The 24,953-nt window shown below is 41.2% G+C and overlaps 1 protein-coding gene across 1 annotated transcript in view; it reads left to right on the forward strand.

Moving 5' to 3' along the window:
- Nucleotides 1-279: 279 nt before the first annotated feature.
- Nucleotides 280-24,953, forward strand: part of plxnc1 (plexin C1) — a 36,308-nt gene continuing 11,634 nt past the window's right edge. The window contains exons 1-21 of the mRNA XM_085251155.1: nucleotides 280-1,526; nucleotides 5,537-5,659; nucleotides 6,438-6,572; nucleotides 6,647-6,747; nucleotides 6,824-6,929; nucleotides 7,008-7,173; nucleotides 7,437-7,539; nucleotides 7,715-7,790; nucleotides 8,245-8,286; nucleotides 8,407-8,540; nucleotides 10,207-10,386; nucleotides 11,547-11,670; nucleotides 11,815-11,985; nucleotides 12,077-12,241; nucleotides 13,116-13,224; nucleotides 13,341-13,439; nucleotides 16,562-16,665; nucleotides 16,778-16,819; nucleotides 16,904-17,028; nucleotides 17,492-17,690; nucleotides 22,401-22,547. Of these exons, the coding sequence (XP_085107281.1) occupies nucleotides 522-1,526; nucleotides 5,537-5,659; nucleotides 6,438-6,572; nucleotides 6,647-6,747; nucleotides 6,824-6,929; nucleotides 7,008-7,173; nucleotides 7,437-7,539; nucleotides 7,715-7,790; nucleotides 8,245-8,286; nucleotides 8,407-8,540; nucleotides 10,207-10,386; nucleotides 11,547-11,670; nucleotides 11,815-11,985; nucleotides 12,077-12,241; nucleotides 13,116-13,224; nucleotides 13,341-13,439; nucleotides 16,562-16,665; nucleotides 16,778-16,819; nucleotides 16,904-17,028; nucleotides 17,492-17,690; nucleotides 22,401-22,547 (3,456 nt within the window). The 5' untranslated portion in view covers nucleotides 280-521. The remainder of the gene's footprint in view (nucleotides 1,527-5,536; nucleotides 5,660-6,437; nucleotides 6,573-6,646; nucleotides 6,748-6,823; nucleotides 6,930-7,007; nucleotides 7,174-7,436; nucleotides 7,540-7,714; nucleotides 7,791-8,244; nucleotides 8,287-8,406; nucleotides 8,541-10,206; nucleotides 10,387-11,546; nucleotides 11,671-11,814; nucleotides 11,986-12,076; nucleotides 12,242-13,115; nucleotides 13,225-13,340; nucleotides 13,440-16,561; nucleotides 16,666-16,777; nucleotides 16,820-16,903; nucleotides 17,029-17,491; nucleotides 17,691-22,400; nucleotides 22,548-24,953) is intronic.

The raw sequence follows: 24,953 nt of genomic DNA on the forward strand, positions 1-24,953 counted from the left end.
AGTAGGTGGCAGATCACACAAATAAAAGACTGGCAAAGTCATCTCTTACAAAAGTAACACAGGTCTGTCGTGGTAATGGAAGTCAACAGTAACGCAGAACTATTATTCAGGTATGTTTCAGATTAATAAACCTCAGTGTGCACCTGGATGAACATTGTCGTCCTTCAGTGTGTAACAACTTACTGAAGGTTCAACAAACGCTTTCTCATTCGCTGAGTGCTGTCACTGTTTAGATTTTGTTCAGGTTCTGCTGTCACACTAAACTGTACAGACTTGAGAAGATGGCAGAAAGTGAAGAAAACAGCTGAGGGAAAATATTAATGATGTTAAATCCTAAAATTAAAATCGGATTTTTCTATTAACTGGGCGTGCTTCCTTCCACTTTCAACACTTCTCTTTTCAGCAGAGGCGCACTGCGCTTTTACGCACGAGTTTAGAGGCACTGTGTCTCAGAGCAGAGTGCCATGCAGACCTTCAGTGCATGACGGTGTCTCAGGCACAAGTATCACTGCTGCTACAAGATGATCCTGCTGCTCGCTCTGCTTTCTGTTCTCTGGGGAAAACTGGGTCTGTGCCAGGAGGAGGATGGAGGCTTTACCTTTGATGGAAACATCCGCCAATTCGCCATGACCTCCAACACGGTTTACATCGCCACAGAGGAGAGGCTCTACCAGCTGAGCCACGACCTGACTCTGATCAACAGTCTGACCCAGAGGGGAATAATAAAGACCGGAAACCAGCAGGATGATGTGCAGTTTCACCGGGTTTCTGACACAGCTGAGGGGAACGCAACTTTCAGCATCAACGTGTTGTTGCCTTTTACAAGCAATGACTCTCTGATCAGCTGCGGTGTGACTGACGATGACTGCAGTTACTGCGAGGTTCTGGACCTGAAGAACATCTCCAACCTTCTGTACAGAGAACACATCCAGGTGGGACCTCTGAAAAGCAGCAGCAGGTCAGTCAGCTTTCTGGTGGATGTGAAGAAGAAAACTCAGACTGACACTTACATTCTGACCGCGATCCAACAAAACAGAGAAAAGCCCGAAAACAACAAGTGTGGTATCAATCAGAAGACTATCAACCTTCAAAATACAGATAACAAACAAGGTGGAGGTATATTTTCTCTAACTGATGGAGCTTCAGGCACACCTCAGATCACAAGTAAAGGTGATGTGGAGTTTGTTGACGGGTTTCAGCTTAATTCAACCATCTATCTGTTCTCCAACGCGCTCTCAGCTCAAACAAACAGAGTCCGTCTCATTTGGCTCAAAGGCGAAAAAAGCAAAACTGATACACTCAAGTCTCTGCGGGGCGCAACTCTCAGTGTCTCTGACGGTGACAGCAGCAGACTCGTGGCCTCCTCGGTCATCCCGGGGGAGCAGCCGGTGCTTTGGAGCGGCGTGTTCAGTGTGGATGGAGGAGATACCGACACCAAGCTGATGGTGTTTGACATCAGCCCTGATTACAGCAGGAACACCGACAGAGATCCAGACTTCTACACCTCTGTGCCATCAGAAGTGACGGTGGGTCGCTGTATAACTTCTAAACATGTTCTGAATGGTTCCTGAATGTAGTTTCCATCTGTGCCTCCACATTTTCATGTGGACAATCATGAAAGCAAAATGTTCACAGAGAGGCAGATTACTTTATCACACAGTGTGGTCACAAAACTAGAAACATCAATCGATTCAGACTCAGTCTGCTACTTCACATAAACAGTTAATGTTAGGCTCAAACTTTCCCATAAAAAACACTTACATATATATATATATATATATATATATACAGTGGGGCAAAAAAGTATTTAGTCAGCCACCGATTGTGCAAGTTCCCCCACCTAAAATGATGACAGAGGTCAGTAATTTGCACCAGATGTACACTTCAACTGTGAGAGACAGAATGTGAAAAAAAAATCCATGAATCCACATGGTAGGATTTGTAAAGAATTTATTCGTAAATCAGGGTGGAAAATAAGTATTTGGTCACCTCAAACAAGGAAAATCTCTGGCTCTCACAGACCTGTAACGTCTTCTGGAAGAAGCTTTTCTGTCCCCCACTCGTTACCTGTATGAATGGCACCTGTTTGAACTCATCATCTGTATAAAAGACACCTGTCCACAGCCTCAAACAGTCAGACTCCAAACTCCGCCATGGCCAAGACCAAAGAGCTTTCGAAGGACACCAGGAAAAGTATTGTAGACCTGCACCAGACTGGGAAGAGTGAATCTACAATAGGCAAGCAGCTTGGTGTGAAAAAAATCAACTGTGGGAGCAATCATCAGAAAATGGAAGACATACAAGACCACTGATAATCTCCCTCGATCTGGGGCTCCACGCAAGATCTCATCCCGTGGGGTCAAAATGATCATGAGAACGGTGAGCAAAGATCCCAGAACCACACGGGGGGACCTGGTGAATGACCTGCAGAGAGCTGGGACCAAAGTAACAAAGGTCACCATCAGTAACACACTACAACGGCAGGGAATCAAATCCCGCAGTGCCAGACGTGTTCCGCTGCTGAAGCCAGTGCATGTCCAGGCCCGTCTGAAGTTTGCCAGAGAGCACATGGATGATACAGCAGAGGATTGGGAGAATGTCATGTGGTCAGATGAAACCAAAGTAGAACTTTTTGGTATAAACTCAACTCAACTCGGAAGAAGAATACTGAGTTGCATCCCAAGAACACCATACCTACTGTGAAGCATGGGGGTGGAAACATCATGCTATGGGGCTGTTTTTCTGCCAAGGGGACAGGACAACTGATCCGTGTTAAGGACAGAATGAATGGGGCCATGTATCGTGAGATTTTGAGCCAAAACCTCCTTCCATCAGTGAGAACTTTGAAGATGAAACGAGGCTGGGTCTTCCAACATGACAATGATCCAAAACACACCGCCCGGGCAACAAAGGAGTGGCTCCGTAAGAAGCATTTGAAAGTCCTGGAGTGGCCTAGCCAGTCTCCAGACCTCAACTCCCGCCCCATATAGTGGCGGGAGTTGAAAGTCCGTGTTGCTCGGCGACAGCCCCAAAACATCACTGCTCTCGAGAAGATCTGCATGGAGGAATGGGCCAAAATACCAGCTACTGTGTGTGCAAACCTGGTAAAGACCTATAGTAAACGTTTGACCTCTGTTATTGCCAACAAAGGTTATGTTACAAAGTATTGAGTTGTATTTTTGTTATTGACCAAATACTTATTTTCCACCCTGATTTACGAATAAATTCTTTACAAATCCTACCATGTGGATTCATGGATTTATTTTTTTTTTTTTTTTTTTTTCACAATCTGTCTTTCACAGTTGAAGTGTACCTCTGGTGCAAATTACTGACCTCTGTCATCATTTTAGGTGGGGGAACTTGCACAATCGGTGGCTGACTAAATACTTTTTTGCCCCACTGTATGTATATGTATATGTATGTATGTGTATATATATATATATATATATATATATATATATATATATATATATATATATATATATATATAAAAAACACCCAGCACGCCCCTGCGGGCGGTTTATCCTTCAAGCTCGGGTCCTCTACCAGAGGCCTGGGAGCTTGAGGGTCCTGCGCAGTATCTTAGCTGTTCCCAGGACTGCGCTCTTCTGGACAGAGATCTCCGATGTTATTCCCGGGATCTGCTGGAGCCACTCGCCTAGCTTGGGAGTCACCGCACCTAGTGCTCCGATTACCACGGGGACCACCGTTACCTTCACCCTCCACATCCTCTCGAGCTCTTCTCTGAGCCCTTGGTATTTCTCCAGCTTCTCGTGTTCCTTCTTCCTGATATTGCTGTCATTCGGAACCGCTACATCGATCACTACGGCCGTCTTCTTCTGTTTGTCTACCACCACTATGTCCGGTTGGTTAGCCACCACCATTTTGTCCGTCTGTATCTGGAAGTCCCACAGGATCTTAGCTCGGTCATTCTCCACCACCCTTGGGGGCATCTCCCATTTTGACCTCGGGACTTCCAGGTTATACTCGGCACAGATGTTCCTGTACACTATGCCGGCCACTTGGTTATGGCGTTCCATGTATGCCTTGCCTGCTAGCATCTTGCACCCTGCTGTTATGTGCTGGATTGTCTCTGGGGCATCTTTACACAGCCTGCACCTGGGGTCTTGCCTGGTGTGATAGACCCCAGCCTCTATGGATCTTGTACTCAGAGCTTGTTCTTGTGCTGCCATGATTAGTGCCTCTGTGCTGTCTTTCAGTCCAGCTTTGTCCAGCCACTGGTAGGATTTCTGGATATCAGCCACCTCCTCTATCTGCCGGTGGTACATACCGTGCAGGGGCCTGTCCTTCCATGATGGTTCCTCGTCTCCCTCCTCTTTCTTGGGTTTCTGCTGCCTGAGGTATTCACTGAGCACTCGGTCAGTTGGGGCCATCTTCCCAATGTATTCTTGGATGTTCCTTGTCTCATCCTGGACTGTGGTGCTGACACTCACCAGTCCCCGGCCCCCTTCCTTCCGCTTAGCGTACAGCCTCAGGGTGCTGGACTTGGGGTGAAACCCTCCATGCATGGTCAGGAGCTTTCTTGTCTTTATGTCAGTGGCTTCTATCTCCTCCTTTGGCCAGCCTATTACCCCAGCAGGGTACCTGATCACGGGCAGGGCGTATGTGTTGATGGCCCGGATCTTGTTCTTACCATTCAGCTGACTCCTCAGGACTTGCCTGACCCTCTGCAGGTACTTGGTGGTTGCAGCCTTTCTAGCGGCCTCTTCATGGTTCCCATTTGCCTGCGGGATCCCCAGGTACTTGTAACTGTCCTCTATGTCTGCAATGTTGCCTTCTGGTAGTTCTGCAAGACCAGACTGACCAACCTGTGCACTGCCTGGATTGATTACAAGAAGGCCTATGACTCAATGCCCCACAGCTGGATACTGGAATGCCTAGAATTGTACAAGATCAATGGGACCCTAAGAGCCTTCATCAGGAACTCAATGGGGATGTGGCGTACAACACTAGAGGCCAACTCCAAGCCCATAGCACAAGTTACCATCAAGTGCGGGATCTACCAAGGAGATGCTCTGTCCCCACTGCTGTTCTGCATAGGCCTGAACCCCCTCAGTGAGATCATTAAGAGGGAAGGTAGTCAGAACTGAGGGGATTGAACTACCAGAATATATATATATATATATATATATATATATATATATATATATATATATATATATATATATATATATACACACACACACACACACACACACACACACACACACACACACACACACACACACACACAAAATCAAAGAAATTCTAAAGTTTTACTGAAGACACAAGAAAAAGGAGTCTGAATTATTTAAGCTGCTGGTATGTCTGCTGGTGCATGTGACAGACAAACTGAGTTTCACTGAATGATGTTTGACTTCATCACTATTTGAATATGTAGTTGAGAGCAGGGGTGTAGCACTGAACTCTGGGGCCTAAACATATGTGGGACCTTTTTCTGATCATCATCAGAAAAAGTTCTAATCTTAACATATCTACAATATCAGATTTGATGATCAGTGTGTTTGTTTCTCAGCCAAAGATCCTAAAACCTAAGGCAGTCCTCTTCAGGCACAGCTACATGACCTCTGTGCTGGCAGTGAGGCAGAGAGGCTGGATGGTTTTCTTCATTGGGACAGGAGACGGCCAGCTCATTAAGGTGTGTATGAAATGAAACATCTAAAGTACTTAGTTTACCAGCCTGATTTTAAGATGCCATTTCATCATCCTGAAATGCACTGGCTTCCTCACATGAAACAAACATGAAAGATAGTTCTGTCACCAAAATATATTTGTTGAATTAGCATCTATTCATAAAATCACGAACAACCATTGACCCAAGATAAATAAAAACCAAAACTTTTTAAGAGGCAAATTATTCATGATTTTTTAGCTTGCTTATTTGAACTAGTCTCATTTTATTTCATTGTTGAAGTCTGCTGCAAACTGCAGTCACTTGTGGTCCCTGTAGCTTCTTTGTGTGCTCTTAGTCTCACTGTGAGTTCATCTGTTCACACACTGCAAGGTTTTGTTTGTGGAGTGGAGAAATGAGAGCTGTGACCCTGAAAGCTCAAAAAGCTTCAACAAGTATTTTATCTAATATGGCGAGAGCAAGAGATAGAGAAACAAGCTGAGAGGGATGTTGTCATGGTTTGATTTTTTTCGGTCATATCGACTCTTTGATCACAGTTTGTGATTAAGTCGGAAAGTTTGTTTTACAGATAAGAAATACCGACTGTTTCACAACATATACAGCAGATATCAGCATGACACTGAATCCAAGCAGCACAAACACATGAGAACTTCTTATGAACGAGGGAAAACTTAAAATAAACAGCCTTTCATTTGGAAGATAGTGGTCAGAGAAAAATAAGCAATTGAAATGTTCATTAAACATAAAAACGTGAATTCTTATTTTCACAAATTCTTGTTGTCAGCTGTCTGTGGACAGGAACTATCACGCTGCCTGTCCCACGGTGCTCTACAGGACAAGTGATGATCGCAAAGTGTTTCCCAAATTACATCTGGATCCAGTGGGTCATAAACATGTGTATGTGCCATTTAGAAACCAGGTACTTAAATTATTTACTGATTATCTTAATGTCACATGTACCTGTGTTGCATTTTAAAGTGTTTGTTGTTCTAGATAAGGCGAGTTCCTGTGTCAAAGTGCAGCACGTACACAAATGTGCAGGAGTGTTGGTCTGCACAGGATCCATACTGTGGTTGGTGTGGCTCTAAAAGCAGGTGAGAGAAACAACATCTGCAGCTGATGTCTCCAAACTATTCTGAACTTGGTGATCATTTCTCCTTCTTCTCCTAGCTGCACATTTGAAGATGACTGCACAGATTCAGACTGGCTGTCCATTCCTGATGAGTCCCAGCACAAAATGATTTCCCACAAAGTTGAAAAGGACACAAACGGACAGGTACAGCTTACAAACACACTCGGGACTGTGATCATTTGTGGCTTTCAGGTATTTCTCACACATGTTCTTCATTTTCAGATTTTACTAAAAATCCACACACACTTGACTGTGGGCCAGGAAGTGTCGTCCAACTTTACCTGTCAGTTCACTGCAAGGTCCAGCTCGATTTGTGCTTTGAATAACCCTCCTCCACAGTTCCCACAATGCACCTGCATCCTGTCTGATCGTACACTTCCTGCTGATGGTCAGTGAGTTTTCATAAATAATCCAACGAATGAAATACTTTGCAGTCAGACCTGCTTACTGATCTGCAACACTTCCCAAAAAGCAAAATAGAAACATTACAGAGCTGACTCTGACAGATGAAATATTCTTTACTAGTTGACAAATCTGAGCTGTTCGTTATTACAAACTGTTGCAACTCATTAAACATATATGTCTAAAAATTAGCAATTGAAGGCTATGACACTGATCGTGTTTTTTTTATTTATTTATTTTATTTAACAGGTCTGCATGTCACAGTGAAATTTAGACTTGGTTCAACACAACTGTCAGAACAGCTGAGGTTGACTAACTGCTCTGACATCAGTGGACCACCAAGTTCAGTCTTGTAAGTCCAATCAATTATAAAGATTATGAAGATGGATCACTAATAACACAACATTATGTGTCATCACCAAGTAAAATGTATTACTACTGAGGAGTCTCTTTGTTTTATGTTGTATTTTTGGACATTATCGTTTTCTTGATGATTTCAACACTAATATGTGATTGTTTCTCTTCAGGTGTCAGCAGTGCATCAAAGCTGGTTGTGGATGGAACACAAACAGATGTTCCTGGGCCGATCAAACAGAGATCAATGTAATAATTCATGCCTTTAGTTTACCTAGTTCAGGTTTTTCCTCATTAACATATTTGTTTTAATTTTATTTCGCTGATACCATTCTACATGTTTAGGCTATTTTGATGTATCTTTTTTAAATCTACTTTTGGGAATAAGAAAGTCTATCTTATCATATAATTAAGTCTTCCACTTTAAGTTTATATTACTTTTGAGATTTTTCAATCATTATTAAGGGTGGGTTGGTCTAATGTTCAAATATCTATTGCTTCTCAAAAGCAGCAATATTATATGCAATAATATGTTAAGTGATTATGACAACTCACAAATACCAATTCAGTTGCTTGACAAAAATCGTGATTAAATTCTTTCCTTGTAAATAAGACAGAACTTCCATTCTCATCAGTCCTACATAGTTTCTTTAGACAATGACAGTAAACCTGCCATATTGATTCCCTCTGCTTCCTCCTGCAGGACAGCGTTTGCCAAAATGTGCAGTCTGGGAAGAACTTCTCTGTGAGTCTGAACCTCAGTCCTCAAACTCATTGTTCCTCTGACACCTTATTCGTGTTCAAAGCTTCCAACATCAGCTGATGGCCGTGGATTAAAGCTGATCATTTTTTGTCTTACTGTCAGATCCCAGAGATCTCCTCCATCACTCCCAGTGTGGTGTCTTTCTACGGTAGAAACCACGCAGTGCTGTCAGGTCGTAACCTCGATAATGTGACTGCAGTGAGGATGCAGGCCGATACTGACTGTACTCCAAAAGAGTGAGTCACTTTACACTAGTGATGTGTCACTCGCGAACGAAATGGCTCTTAGAGCCGGCTCTTTGACGTGAACAACGCGAGCCGGCTCCTTATTGCAAGCCGTGTTTTTTTGTTTATCCCTTCTCTCACCCTCTCTCTCTCACACCATCTCTCTCTCTCGCACTTTTTTTCCGCTTCACTCCGCACGCGAGCCTTGTGCTTTCCGCTGGGATGAGGGGGGAGGGGTGGTAGTTACACTCGCAGTAGCGCAGGAACAGACCGGGAGGGAAAGAGAGAAAGAGAGCCAGGGACAACAACGTCACATTAGAAAGGTATAGTAATCATCCACAACTATTTTCAGTTGTGGATGTTAAAGGGTTCAGAAAGTTTATTCATGCAGGCCTATATAACAAAGAATGTGCATCTTCTTTTTGTTTTCATATTTTAATTTATATTTAATGGTGTTATGGTTTGCAGTGTTTTGTGTTGTTTCATTTTAAATTTGTTTAAAAGGAAAAAGCTGAAAATTTAAATAGTTAAAAGTTGTACTGTGACTAGTTGATTTTTGTATTACATTTTATTTATTACATTTTATGTGGAGTGAATAAATAAAAGTATATTTACGGTGGCCCCTAGAGACAAAGCACGTACAAACTCCAAAACACGTAAAAACTCCAAAACAAAAGACAACAGAAGTGCTCCAGGATGCTAGGCGCAGTGTTGAGCTTTTGTTACCTAGTGGCTACACAAGCCAGCAATTAGGAACGACTGGATTTGGTGTGTGGTAGTAACAGGTAAATGAACTTTTTTTTAAATTATTTGAATATATATGAGTGCTTGTGTATAAATACACAAACAATACACATATGCTTTCATGCTTTCAATTATGTAATTTAAGTGATCTAGGTAGCTCTGTTTTGGAAGTTCAGTTAACGCTAGAAATGTGTTTTGGAGTTTGTACGTGTTTTGTCTCTAGGGGCCACCACATATATTTATATATAAACATATATAAATAAAGCCACTTTTTTTTTACATTAGTAATTCCTTTTGTGCATAATTTTATATTATTGTTAATAATAAATCAATTAAAGCAACAAAACAACCTGAAGAGCCGGTTCGGAGCCGAAAGAGCCGGCTCTTTTTAGTGAGCGGAGCCAAAAGAGCCAGTTCTCTAAAAAGAGCCGGAAATCCCATCACTACTTTACACACAACTAATGCACAACTGATAGTTTGTGCTTTGGATACAAAGCACACAGTAAAATCTAGAGATTATTCCAGGGAAACACCACTCATACTGAAATATAGATTAAATGTTTGAAGTAAAAACAGCACAAATGTTTTCTCAGCATTGTTCTCAGACAGACCAACTGAGAGTAAACCCTGAAACTAAAGCTCACTGTCCTATTTTAGGATTTAAGGAATTTAACGTAAATTATTTTCACTGTTTTGTTTTGGGGTTTCTTCTGTTTTAATTAATGATCTTCTTCTTCGGGCTTTTGAGGGTTTTTTCTTTTATCACAATAAAAGTAACTTTGAAAAAACTACAAAACACATACTTTGGTAGTTTAGACTGGAATTTAGTTATGTTGTTGAAAATTTTGATACTCAGCTTTTGTCTGTTTTCAGTTTATGAGTATCATGATAATGTCAGTGATTTTTTTTCTGTGTCTGTGTGTGTTCTGGTCAGATCTTCTGTTTGGGGCAACACTGGTTTCAGTCTGACGTTCCACATTCCCAGTTCAAATATCAAAGGCGTGGTCAACGTATGTCTTCTCCTCCCAGATGGTCATTGCCATGGCAAAGCTAAAATCACCTACAGCTCATTACCATCATGCACCAATATTACTCCAAGCAGCAGCTGGATCAGGTGCATTTTTTCTACTGAAACCTCCAAATAACACATTAAAGTTATGACGGATCTCTTTTAGATATACACTTTAAAACAACTTATAATGTTCAATAAGCAGAGATGTGAAACTGAACATGATATATTGAGATATAATTGGAACTCTAATACCCATCATGGTAGAAGAGAATCCCAGTTACGAGTTAGGACAGGACTCTCTGGAGTCCAGGTGTTAGTGGTGGTGAAGATGAAATTGGTGGTTTAGATGGGGCTCTGATTGTACACAATGAGATGGAGATGAGGAGGTGGCAGGATCCACAAATAAGAACCTATAAGGCTGAAATGATAGAGAGGGGGAGGCTGAATGGCTCGGAGCAGGTAGGCAAGAAAATAACAGAATGTGAAAGTGAAGGCAATGTAAAGAAATCGACTCACAGCAGAGCTGCCAGGAAAGCAGGCACATGAGTAATTACAGATCTTCCTTATTGAACATAGGCTTTATTTTTAAATACTAAGACTTTGGCTGATGTCACACTGTCTCCAAATCCACCAATGAACCAAAGGTACCATTAAATAAACATGACACAGTGATGAAGAAAGCTTTCTATCTGTTTAGGATTTTAGCCTTCTCCTTTACAAGCGTTTGTCGATGCAGCTCAGAGGTACAGAGGTACTGAGTACTCCACTGATGCTACAACACAGTTAAAGTGACACATGTAATGTGTTGTCATCAATAAATTAGCTAAAGCAACAGTAGTGAATCGTGACAAAATTTCAGCAGAACTATTTTTGAGTCAAGACCTGCTGCTTTGACAGTAACTTAAATCGTATTTTTGAGATTTATTCTAGGAAGCAGCAGAGAAACCGTTCTGGGTCATCTGATGGGGAAAGAGAGCCACTTCCCAAAAAAAGTCTTTTGCTATAAGGCTACTTCCACTTTTAGTTGCAACTGAAAAAGGAAATTCTGTCATCTCAGTTTCTTTTTTCACCTTAAAAAGGAACCCCATTTTATTTAAGAGTTTGTTTAAAGCACCAATCTTTACCTAGGCATTGGTTTCTTAATGGTATGTATTCAGCTTTATGCCAACATAAGTCAACTAAAACTGAGAGATTTTAAGATTGATACAGTTAAAGACAAACACAGACATTTTAAATGTTCTCTGGTGCTCTGTGTCCTGCAGTGGGAAGAGGAAGATCACACTCACTGGGTCCCATCTTAACTTTGTTGAAGGGGTCATGCACAGCCCCACAATGCACAGCCCCACAATGCAGGAGGTCAGACTTCCCAGATACATCAGCTCTCAGGTACATTACACCTTCTATTACTGTTTAAGTTAACCAGCCATGTTATATCAAAAATTATAAATTACAGTGTGTCTGAATATGTGATGTTGCGTGCTGTTTTGGTCACGTCGTGTTGTCTTTTGTGTACATTTAATTTCATTGCAGAATCTCACCTATGATTCACCTGCAGCTCTGAGCATTTCTAGCAGTACTGTGTATTTGAAAGTAGCCAATGAAACCTTGACCTGCTCCAGAAAACTCTCGTACTATCCAGACCCTGAGTTTACCAGCTTCACAGCCACAAGGACAGGGAAAGATGTGCACATCACCATTCAGGTATTTTTAAATATACTTTTTTTTTTTTATCATACATATGTATGTGTGGCATCAGTTCATTGAAATGTAGCCTTTGTTTTTCTTCATTTAGAAAAAAACAGACAAGCTGGAGATGACGATAGATGAGTTATCAGTGTGGGGCGTTGAAGACAAGCCAAAAAATTGCACCATGGAAGCCAAAGAAACCAGTGACAACATTGACTCTTTCACCTGTGAGATTAAAAGCTCAACCAACCCTGAATTTCAACAATTATTGGTAAATATTTCTTTCATGTTAACCAAACCAAATAGTTGTGTGGAGATGTAATGTCAGTTTCATTCTGGCAGTAGAAACATTTCAGTATTTTAGTACAGTAAAATAGGAATTAAAATTGTACTGAGAATGTTTTCACATAGAATTCATTAGGTATACTTGTTAACCTGCTCGTAAATGCAACCCTCCTACCAATAATATCATGGTAAAGCTGAACAGCTGAAATTCAAGCTCAGTGTAACTCTGAATGTGACATGGTTGTTCAGGCTAGACAGGCTGGTCTGAGTATTTCATAAACTGCTGATCTACTAGGATTTTCCAACATCACTTTTAGGGTTTAGAGAAAATGGACTGGCAAAGAGAAAATATGCAGTGAGCTGAAGGTTGCTTGGTGGAAAATGCCATGTTGATGTTAGAGATCAGAGGGGAATGGCCAGAGTGTTGTTAGGAAGACAACAGTAGCTCAATAAAACACTCATTACAATGAAGTATGATGACGAGCATCTCTGAACCTTGAAGCAGTTGGGGTACAGCAGCAGAGCACCCCACTCCTATCAGCTAAGAACAGGAAACTGGGGCAACAGTTTGCACAGACTATTATGGTGGAATTTGCAGCAACTGGGTGATAATATCAGCTCAGTATTGACTCTGTGGGGAATGTTTCCAGCACCTTGTTTATATTATTTTTTTTATTGCATATAGTTCTGACAACAAACTGGAACCCAATATGGAGCTTGCAAACTATAACTAATGCAATGTGTGGCAAAAAACAAAGAAAAATCCAGTATGTAAACATGCAAGGCCTTTTTCCCAGTATAGTATGCTGTATGTGATTTGTTTTTGTTTTTTTGTTTGTTTGTTTTGGGGTTTTTCATAGATAAAATACGGAGACAAATCTGTCACACTGGAAAATAAAGATAAATCTGGAGTTTCTTATTTTCCGATGCTGATCCTTGTCCTGCTGCTGATACCAGCCATTATTACTGGTAAGAACACAATTTAGAAGTGAATTTTAGTCCCTAACCAGCCTATAAAAGGATGTGCAGGTCAACTCTTTAACAACCATACCATTCTTTTGCATTGCGCTATAATCTTGTTGCAGTGGCGTTATTCTACCAAAGACAACAGCAGAGGCTCGCTGATGAGATGAACAAGTTTGTGGAAGACCTTGAGCTCAACATCAGGAATGACATCAGACAAGGTCAGTCACAAAATCTCACAGCATCACTTTGATGTACAATTTATACTGCTCGAAAATTAAAGAAAAGCTTTTAAAATGCATGTCAGTGCAAGGAAAAAAAATCATGCTGGATATCTATAATGATATGGACTGGATGATGTACAGTATTATGAATGTATGCAAGTATTCGTATTCTCCATTGTTTGATCAACTGAAACATAATGTCCCAGAGGTGTTCTGTTGGATTTCGGGCAGGCGTGTATAGGGGTTAGTCAATGGTATCAATTCCTTCATCCTCTGTGAGCTGCCTGCTCATGAGGCCAGACATTGTCATGTACCATGAGGAACCTAGGACCCACTGCCCCAGCACAGGTTGACAATGAGTCCAATGATTTCTTCCTAGTACCAAATGTTAGTCAGGGTGCCATTACCTTGGGGCGACTGTGGCTCAGGGGGTTGGGAAGCGTATCTGTAACCGGAAGGTCGCCGGTTGGATCCCCAGGCTCTCTGTCCTGGTCGTTGTGTCCTTGGGCAAGACACTTCACCTACCGCCTACTGGTGTTGGCCGGAGGGGCCGATGGCGTGATATGGCAGCCTCGCTTCTGTCAGTCTGCCCCAGGGCAACTGTGGCTACAACTGTAGCTGCCTCCACCAGTGAGCGAATGTGAGAGAGAATGAATAGTGGCATTGTAAAGCACTTTGGGTGCCTTGAAAAGCGCTATATAAATGCAATCCATTATTATTGTTATTACCTAGCTAGTAGAGGTCTGTGTGCCCCTCTGTGGATGTGCCTCACAAGCACATAAGAAATATTTTGCACTGTCCGCTTCAGAAAGGTTTATCTGACAGAGGAAATAAATTTTCCACAGTTGTGCAACATTAAAAGGAAGTGAGGTCTATGTGAAGAGTCACCACAAAAACAAAGTTACCAGAAAAGTTACATTTGCAAAACCACATTCAAACTACTTGGGGCAGTTTTAGAAATAACCGCCGTGGACAGATGAAATATAATTAATTTAAATATGTCAGTTTGAGGTTCTGTATCAATAGATGAATGATTGTAAAAGGTCTGGACTGCAGTCGGGCCAATTCATCAACTAAAGTGAATTTTTATACCTTGAAGTCGTGCTGTTGTTATAGACCCAGTATGCAGTTTAGCATTGTCTTGTTGAAATGTTCAGGGAAGGCCTTACCTGACATAATCATGAATTACAGTAGTCCAGCCTAGAAGTAATAAATGTATGAACTGCAAGCATGAAACACGATGTTTCTAATGTTAGAGATGTTGTGCAAATTGAGAAGGTCTTACATTATATAATATTTGCACTGAAAGATATATCCTGGTTAAAACGGAGTCTAAGATTACTGTGTTACGGAAGGTAACCAGTATCTGGTTAGAGTACAACAACTTCAGTACTACTGTAGTTTTAAAAATGTCAATGGTCAGCATGATGGCATAGTCTAACAGCAAGAAGGTCCTTAGTATATCTAAATTTAAAAGCAGGAAATTAGAGGTCTTGCAGGTGTTTATGTCTTTAGCTCTTTATGTGGTTTAACTAATTGGTATCTGTCTGACATCACAGACAAATAAAGCTGATTATCATCTGCATAGCAATAAAAATGTATGCTATGCCTTCTAATAATACTGACTAGTAGAACTGGTCCTAACACAGAACTCTGTGGAACTCCTTAATTAACCTTAGTGTGTGAAGAAAATTCCTAAATTAGATATGATTCAAACCACTGCAGCGCAGCACATTTAATGCCTACAACATGGTCTAAACGCTGTTACAAAATATTGTGATCAAGAATATTAAACACTCCACTGAGGTCTAGCCGGACAAACATAGATATGACTCGACAACAAGATCATTTGTAATCTTCATTAATGTTGTTTCTGTCCTGTGAGTTCAGAATTCAGACTAAAAAAAATAAACCATTCCTCTTTTTGGATTGATTGATTATATCTAAGATCAAAATGTAAATTTATTGTTAGGACTTCTAGACATGGGATCTAATAGACACACTGACAGTTTGGAGGAAGTAATTATTGATGTCAACTCGGAAAAAAGGGAAAAATTAGCTAATATTTCTCTAACAACCTGCATCTTTTCTGTTGAATAAAATGTGGGCATCTGAAATATGCATATAATTGCATTCTGTTTTTATTTACATTTTAAACAGGTTTTTATTTTGGATATGTGTTTGTAGTTTGCAAGTTGTGAAATGACCCTACCCACACAGTGTACAGTTCTCATGGTTTCAGCTTTATTTTTAACCAAAAGCACTCTTTCTATTTCCGGCACAGTCTTGTAGCCCGGAACCAACTCTCTCCATGGTTTCCTCCACTACATGCTCCCTTCCCGCCAGTCTCCTCTGTCACTATAAAAGGAGACGGAGTCATTAGTCCCATCATAATCATGTGTCCCCTCTGACATCCAGCACCACCCCATGAGCTCACTATACCACATACACCACCAACGTTTTCTTGATTTTTACAATTCCTTTGCATGTAATCTTAAAATGTATACCTGGTTGCTTCGGTATTCATTTGCCCTGCAGTCCATAATGCAATAGGGATTTATGCTTTACCTGCCAGTATTGGCATTTAAAATACTTCTAAGAAATTAAGTAGCAGCTGTTAAAAAGTTTGCATTATTTATTTTTAGTTTTATACTCTGAAGTTTTCCTATTGTAATCTTTCAACATTATCTTCCAGGACACATTTGCATCTTGTTCTCTGCAAGTTCCAAATTATCGGAACTGCGTTTCATCGTATGTGATAAGTGCCTCAACTTTACCACATATTGGCCTGTATTTTACAGCTTCACTATCTTCAGGTTGCTTAGTGTCGCATACATAGAGTTCCTGTTTATGGTTTTTGTTATATAACACTAATAAGGCTGATGGTAAAACAGAATGACATTATAGGATGCAGTCATATGTGGCCATTTTTGTATTAATCAGTGAATTGCAACACTGCACTGACTTAGACATTTTCACTACCTCTTTTCTGTGACCTGCAAGAACTTGCCTGCTTCACAAGTTCACTTTTCACCTGATAACATAGACATTCATGCTTTGTACTTTGTGCACGTAGCCTGTGGTTTATCAAGTCAGCTTCACTGGAGTGTCTTCCACAGGTTTTGTGGAGTTGCAGACAGAAAACGCTGATCTACTGGAAAATGTTGGAACAATTCCTTTCCTGGATTTCAAGCACTTTGCCTCCAGAATCTTTTTTCCTGAGGTGAACGAAGCTCAAAAGAAACCAAATGCTGATACGTGACAAGCTTATTCTGTGAACTGTGAAAAATTACCAATTGGTGTCAGTTTAGTAGAGCTGTGTTGTTGTTTTTCAGAATGAATCTTTGATGGAATCCTGTATCAAAGACATCAGTCAGGTAAGTTTTGACGTCATCTGTTGTTTGCAGTTGTTTTCATGGTTTCATTCCATCTGTCGTTATGTTATGTTATGTTATGATCAGGATGTGGTGAAGATTCAGCTTGATGAGTGTTGCCAGGGCTTGTCCAGGCTGATCCAGGACCAGCTCTTCCTCACCTCCATGGTGCATGCTCTCGAGGAAGAGAAGAGTTTCACCATCAAAGACAAGTCAGTTTGGCACTCTGTATTTTATGTAACTGCCTAATCTGCGATATATTTTGTTTTGTTTTGATGGGGGGGTGTCGCACTGATGATGTAGAACTCAAGACTACAGAAAACAACCAAAGTGGATGATAGCAGCGTTAATTCTTTCCAAGATTAAGACAACGTTATTCAAAACATGTAGCCATGTAAAGAGCTCCCTCAAAGAGAAAAGTTTACCGTTGTCAAAGTGTAAAATGAAGAGGTGCCTTTTTTTGATGGAAATACAAATGGTGCAAACCACTGGTTACACACAGATTAGACCAGAAAACACGTAAAGGAGCCTGCACAGTTTTAACCAAGATTACCTAAATGAATCTAGGATAATCTTGGTTAACCAAGATGGCTGGAAAAGAAACAGCTCAAACTCATGATGTGAAGCTCTGTCAATTATTCATCTCTAACTTGTTCCGTTAATTTTTTGTTTCAGATGTGCAGTAGCATCTCTGCTCACTGTAGCGCTCCACAGCAACTTGTCATACCTGACGGAGGTGATGGAGGTTCTGCTCAAGGATCTGATGCAGAAGAGCAGCAACGCTCAGCCCAAGCTGTTACTCCGACGCACTGAGTCTATAGTGGAGAAACTGCTCACCAACTGGATGTCCATCTGCCTCTACGGCTTCCTTCGGGTTTGTTGCTCTCAGTGTTTTATGTCTTTGCTGTTTTGCCTAAATTGAAAATTCAGCTTCTGACTTATCATGTTTTTTAATGCCCTTATTGTCTTACTTTTGTCAATTAGTGTATATTATGTGTGAGCCTGTTGCTGCATTAGCTGCTGCTGCCTAAACACTCCAAGAAATTATTGTAGTTGTTATTATGGATGTGCTACAGCCACAGACCCCAACCTGCATGCAAATGACAAACATTTAGTAATAAAGACGCAACAGGCTAGTTTTGGGAAGGCTGCATTAAGAATTGGTGACCCGTGACTGACCCCGGGCCTGGCAGATCCCCGTGATCATTTTGAGAGAGGCTGACAAACTGAGGAGATCAGCACAAGTGGTGCAAGTAGTTATTTATAGTGGTATGACCAAAGGCTGCAAGGGAAGTGTTTAGGGTGTGGTCTGGTTCCAGAAAAACAGTTAAATTATCTCCAGTAAGTTGTATCATTTAATGTTGTTTACTAAATTAAGACGTGCACTACAGGTCAACATAGCAAAGCAGCACTTTGTTCAGTTATCCAAACTGTACTGTGAAAACTGAAGAAGACACTCAAAGAAGAGAAAAAAGAAGAAGAAGAGCTCAACATAATGCCTGTAACATTAATGCTTGCGTCAGCATGTGGCTGTATGATTGTTCGCATGCTAACAATAGCGTTTATCTTAAAGAACAGCATCATTGTTTCAGTTCTTCTTACTTTTGATTCACATTTTTTCTCATTCAAATATTTTTTGAAACTTTTTTGGCTACAATACAAACTACAGAAAAACTCTATAGCTATTATGTAAAATATTAGAGCATTGAAACAATGAAAGTAAATCTTATGGGCTGCGAAGTGACATTCATGCTATGTATAGGTCTGAAGTAACACTTCAAACATCATGTTCAGTTTCCACATCCTCCGTTCACTTACTTTAGCCATCGCTAAAGGAAACATCGCCGTGGTTACCAGTGTTGGGAAGGTTACTTTTAAAATGTATTCCACTACAGATTACAGAATACATGCCCCAAAATGTATTCTGTAACGTATTCCGTTACGTTACTCAATGAGAGTAATGTATTCTGAATACTTTGGATTACTTAATACATTATCATGCTTTTTACAACTACGTGAATGTACTATTGCTACGTTATTTATTACTGTTACTGAAGGTCCGCGGCTCCGAACCGTAGTAAAGGGACCTCTGGCTAATACGGCGGGGTCCCTGTCGGCTCGTAGCCGAAAACTAGCTTTACTTTGTTGTGTGGGTCAAGTTTGCTTGCGAGAGACAGAGAGAGGCGTTGAAAGGCTGCTCCAACGGAACTTATTGTTTGGGAGGAAAACACAAACACAGTGTACAGTCGAGTCTTAATAGCTTACTTACAACTGGGCTCATCAGGCACTCTTCTTGGCTGCAGTGGTTATTATTATATTTACATGCTTCCAGCTCCCGTTTTTGCTCGATGACAGCTCGTACTTTTCGAGTCTCCTTTTTCTCGTTCCTCGCGCTCACAGACACATAACGTGTATGGTAGTCCATTCTCCCTGCAGCACGGACTACACTGACCATGAGGCTACATTCTTTAGGGCGATGCCGGTGTTGTGCCAAAAAGTGATTGTCTGCCAAAAACTGATTTCCGGTATTTGCCAAAAACTGATTGCTCGTATTTAAACTGCTATAAGTAACTTGTTGGGCTATAATATGTGAAACATATGTCAAATGCATCCCTCATGGATGACATAAAGTCATCTTGAGCCACAAACAACATTCGTGTAACAAGGTAGAAGCCGCAATCAGTTTTTGGCAGTGACTTTTATATAACCTTTATTTATGCAGTTAAAAAAATCTCATTAACATTAAAAATGTCTTTTGTAAGAGTAAGTTGGCCAAGAGGACAGCAGACATGGCAGCAAATATTACAATATTTCTGTAAAAATGTTTTAAGTGGGGATAAGATAAGAGAGAGAGATAAGATAGAACTTTATTAATCCCTCGGGTGGGTTCCTCTGGGAAATTCGACTTCCAAAAAGCACAGCAACGACCGAAGTTACAGTTACAGAATTGTTATTTATATATATATATATATATATATATATATATATACATATATATATACACATACATACATACATACATACATACATACATACACATACACACACACACACACACACACACACACATATAAATACAGAGATAAATATAAATAAAATATACAAAGGGGATAAATAGAATAAATAGGAATAAAAAATAAAAATACAAGTGAATTGCACATTTCAAGTATTGAGTCTATTGCACTGTTGACTATTTACAAAAAGTATTGCACAAGGTATTGTACAGTGAGGTGAAGAGGCACTACAGCTTAGTTGTTCCCCCCTCCTTTGTCCTCCTGTTTCCCCTCCCTCTCCCCTCCAGAGAGGAGTTAAACAGTTTGATGGCGTGTGGGACAAAGGAGTTTTTAAGTCTGTTAGTTCTTGTCTTGGGGAGAAGCAACCTGTCACTGAACAGACTCTTCTGATTGTTTATGGCCGTGTGCAGAGGATGCCCAGCATTGTTCATAATGTCCATCAGTTTCTTTAATGTCCTTTTCTCTGCCACTGTCACCAGAGTGTCCAGCTTCATGCCGACCACAGAGCCAGCCTTCCTGATCAGTTTCTCCAGCCTGCATGAGTCCTTCTTTGCTGTGCTGCTCCCCCAGCACACCACAGCATAGAAAAGTACTCCAGCAACCACCGACTGGTAAAACATCCTCAGGAGCTTCCTGCAGATGTTAAAAGACCTCAGCCTCCTGAGGAAGTACAGTCGGCTTTGGGCTTTTTTATACAGGTGCTCTGTGTTGCATGACCAGTCCAGTTTATTGTCCACCCACAGCCCGAGGTACTTGTACTTGTTGACCACCTCCACCTCCTCCCCCTCTATCTGAACCGGCAGTGGACCTTCTCTGGACCTCCCGAAGTCCACAACCAGTTCCTTAGTCTTTGAGGTGTTGAGTTGCAGGTGGTTTGTGTGACTCCATGCGACAAAGTTCCTCACCAGACTTCTGTACTCCTCTTCCTGATCATCCCAGATACACCCCATGATGGCCGTGTCATCTGCAAACTTCTGAATATGGCATAATTCAGAGTTGTAGCAGAAGTCAGAGGTGTACAGGGTGAAGAGAAGAGGGGACAGCACAGTTCCCTGTGGTGCTCCTGTGCTGCTGACCACAGTGTCAGACGTGATGTCCTTCAGCCTGACGTACTGTGGTCTGTCGGTGAGGTAGTCGGAGATCCAAGCCACCAGGCAGGGGTCCACCTCCATCCTGTTCAGTTTTTCCTGAAGCATACAGGGCCGGATGGTATTAAAGGCACTGGAAAAGTCAAGAAACAGTATCCTGACCGTGCCTTTTCCCCCATCCAGGTGTGAGTGGGCTCTGTGTAGGAGGTACAGGATGGCATCCTCCACTCCGACACCCGCCTTGTATGCAAACTGTAGTGGGTCCTGGGCATGTTGTACCTGTGGTCGGAGGAAGTTGAGGAAGAGCCGCTCTAGAGTCTTCATAAGATGTGACGTCAGTGCCACCGGTCGGAAGTCATTCAGCTCATTGGGCCGGTTCTTTTTGGGGACCGGGACGATGCAGGATGTCTTCCATAGGGCGGGCACTCTCCCCAGTCGCAGACTGAGGTTGAAGACTCATTGTAGCGGCTCCCCAAGTTCAGCAGCACACGCCTTTAGCATCCTAGGACACACCTTGTCTGGGCCTGCTGCCTTTCTGGAGCGAAGCTTCCTCAGTTGCCTCCTGACCTGATCCACTGTGACACTGGGAGATGTTTGGGAGGAGGGGAGGGGGGGAGATGTCTTGCTGCTGAGAGAGGGATTGGAGGAGGGGGGTGTCATGGTGTGTCATAAAAGGATAAAGGACCAGATTGGTTATAATGTAAGTACAATAGCAGAGAGTTGTAAAGATACTTGAAAAACAGATATTGTTTTAATTCTCTATATAACCCCTTTGTAAACCCTGTTCACCGAAGTCTATTTACGAACATACGTAAAGATATTACACATAAAAAATACACAGAAACATTGGAAATCAGTTTTTGGCAGACAATCACTTTTTGGCACAACACCGGTATCATTCTGCCTATTAGCTTAGCACAACAAAAAGGCGCTCTCTCACCCAGGAAACACACAGGCAGAGTGAGAGAGCGTCACCCTGTAACCACGGCAACCGTAACGCTGCCGCCTGGAACAACAGAACGTAGCTGTCAAACAAAACCCAAACAGTCCTGACCCGCGACAAAATGAAACAGGAAAATACCGCAGTGTAATCCATTTATTTCAACAAAGTAACTGTATTCTCAATACCACCTTTTTAAACTAACTGTAACGGAATACAGTTACTCATATTTTGTACTTTAAATACGTAACAGCGGTACATGTATTCCGTTACTCCCCAACACTGGTGGTTACAGACATTAGATCTGCATTATTCTGTCAGTTTTGTAAAAAAAAAAAAACAATTATAACTGCTGAGTATGTTTTATTTCTCTGTGACAATATGTGATACACGTTTAGTTACATCAACTAATCAGAGTGAGCTATAAGAAGCCACCAATGCTTCTAGCTAAACTTCTCTGCACTGACCAACAAAAGTTTCTTTATAACGTTGCCTCAGCTTCTCTCTTGACAGACTGAGTTCCTGTTTCTGATTTTCCACAGGAAACTGTTGGCCAGCACCTGTTCCTGATGGTTAGCGCCCTCACGCAGCAGATTGCAAAAGGCCCAGTGGATTGTGTCACAGAGAAAGCGCTGTACACGCTCAACGAGGACTGGCTGCTCTGGCAGGCTCAGGACTTCAGCTCGCTGGTACACAAACACACACTCATACGTTCTGCATAACAAAGTGCATGCACAACTGAGTCACACCGTGCATGAAAGCAATCGTCTGACAGCCCTTCACAAGTTTGGCAGTTGTGCATGTGGAAGCAATATTTAATACTTCCTTATATTAGTTCTGTTTTTGCTCCCTTAGTTTGGTAAGTTCAAACCTTGCTTTAACTTGTTGCTGACATACGGTAACCCAGAAGTCATTTAAATATTCTCTTGTGCATGTGTTGGGGAAAGTGATGGCAAATAAAAGCACAACAGCACACAGCGGTTCTAGATCAACACCCCAAGTGTCCTATTCTAATATGGCGTGGGACACTGTCATGTCTTTACTTTGTTTTCAGGGTATCTTTCTAAATTTCTTGGGTGTTGTGGAAGAGACCACTCTTAAAACAGGGCGAGTCAATCACACTAATAAATCTACTGCTTTTGTTTTTTTATTTTCTTTAAGGCTTGTGAACTTGTGAACCACATGAAACTGAAAAACAGCACCCTTTCAGCATGCACGCAAGTGTGATATGTTTGCTGTGGTGACAAGAAACTAGATATAATCCCTTGACGAGCGCCCCAGTGAATGTAGGCCCAACCTGCAACTCTAACAAATGAGACGTTGCACATTGCCAAACAACACACTCGAGGTGCCGTTTAAGGAAGCATGCACTTACACTTCTGATTAAAACATTGAATTCTAGGAAGTGGAAGATCTCTGCGAAACATAGATCAAACACACCAATAAACCCGCATTCTGGTACAACATGCTTTGTGGGACACACCCTACCTGATAATGTAGAGAAGACACCAGTACTTGCTTGGTTGGACCTAATTTTTTTAATTTGGTTGTTATGGGCAGTAAAATGAACTCAGACCTGGTTTAACACCCAGATTAAAATACTAGGTATGTTTCAGTTTTTAAAATTAACATAGCATAAAATAATGACTATAAAAGGAAACCTGGACAGGTAAATAATACATGTGGTTCATTCAGTAGAGCACATCGCCTACTAATTGATTGGTTGGTGGTTAGAACCACAGCTCCCCTTGTGTGCATGTTATAATAACCTTGTGCAAGGTGCTGAAAACCTAATCGCCCCGATTCATGCATCTGAGATTAATTACTCAGCATCTTAGGAACTTTTTAAGTACTACCGTGTACCATTTTAAATGTAAGGGAGTCAGTGCCTGATTTGGCAATAACATAAAACGTAATAAGAATGTTTGCCCTTAACTGTACTTAAACAATGTAAACGTTTTCTAGATGAACAGTACTGAATTGTTGTTTCTGTTGTTTAGCTTGAAGTACTGAAGAAAGTTGCATCTGAGTCAAATCTGAAGTTGCACCCACAGTCTTGGAATGAGCCAGATTTCGTGAAGCTGTGGTTTCATACAGTCATTTAGTGAATAAAACCCAAGGATGGCATTTTCCTAACCTCAGCTTTGGTTGTTATTTGGTGACAAATCTTTTTTAAAGTTTCAGGGGCTTTAATGTTTTAACGGGAAGCATGAGCACAACCTGCCAGCTGTCTTGTTTTTAATCCCATGTTCGAAAGTAAATGCAGTAGCTTCACATGTTTTTACTTTGACGAGATTCTGATGGATGATAATTTTCTGTACATTTTGCAGTCTATTGACAGTGCATTATAATAGAGCTGGATCATTCTTCAGACTCTTAGATTTTAATCTAATCTGACAAACCACTGTCTCACTTTAGAGCTTATTTCTGTATATTAGATGACACATGCATTAGCCACCAGTTTAAAGGAAATCAGAATAAAGATAAGCCCTTCCTCATTATCTCTGCAAAGAATCAAAGATGCTGTTAAAGATATTGCAGCTTTTCTTTCTTTGAAACTTTTTTTTTTTTAACTCTTAACCAGTTACCAAAAGTTTGCACAATAGGAATTTTTTTGTGATTTGTTGATGAGCATGAATTCAGTTGTGTGCATGCTGGTGGCATTACTTCCAAATGTTGCTTATTTGTGAGTTACTCTGAGCACAAAACTAGATAAAGTTTATCTGTTGTGTTAAGATTGTGGCCACTAAAGAATATTTCATTACTTCTTTTTTTTTTGCCTTGAGAAACTCTTGGGTTGCGTTTGCTGAATTCTTCGGGTGATTATCCATTTGCACTGTGGAGCTGATCTAATCAGTTTTGTAGCATCCTGTTTCTTCTGTCAGCAGTCACATTATTGATAAACACTGGTCATATGGTTCCACTGGTAGCCATACATGCTCACAACATACCTCCACCATTTTTGACAGATGTGGTGTGCTTTGGCTTGAGGTTGTCCTTGAGTGTAACCAGTGATTTGCACCTTGCTGTAAACCCTCTGTATTTCCATTCATGAGAGCATCTCTTGATTGTTGACTTGCTTAGATGTGTCAAAG

This window comes from Mchenga conophoros, linkage group LG17 (assembly GCF_057382185.1).
Source record: "Mchenga conophoros isolate Kocher_MC1m ecotype Shallow Benthic linkage group LG17, M_conophoros_male_GT1.1, whole genome shotgun sequence".
NCBI lineage: Eukaryota > Metazoa > Chordata > Actinopteri > Cichliformes > Cichlidae > Mchenga > Mchenga conophoros.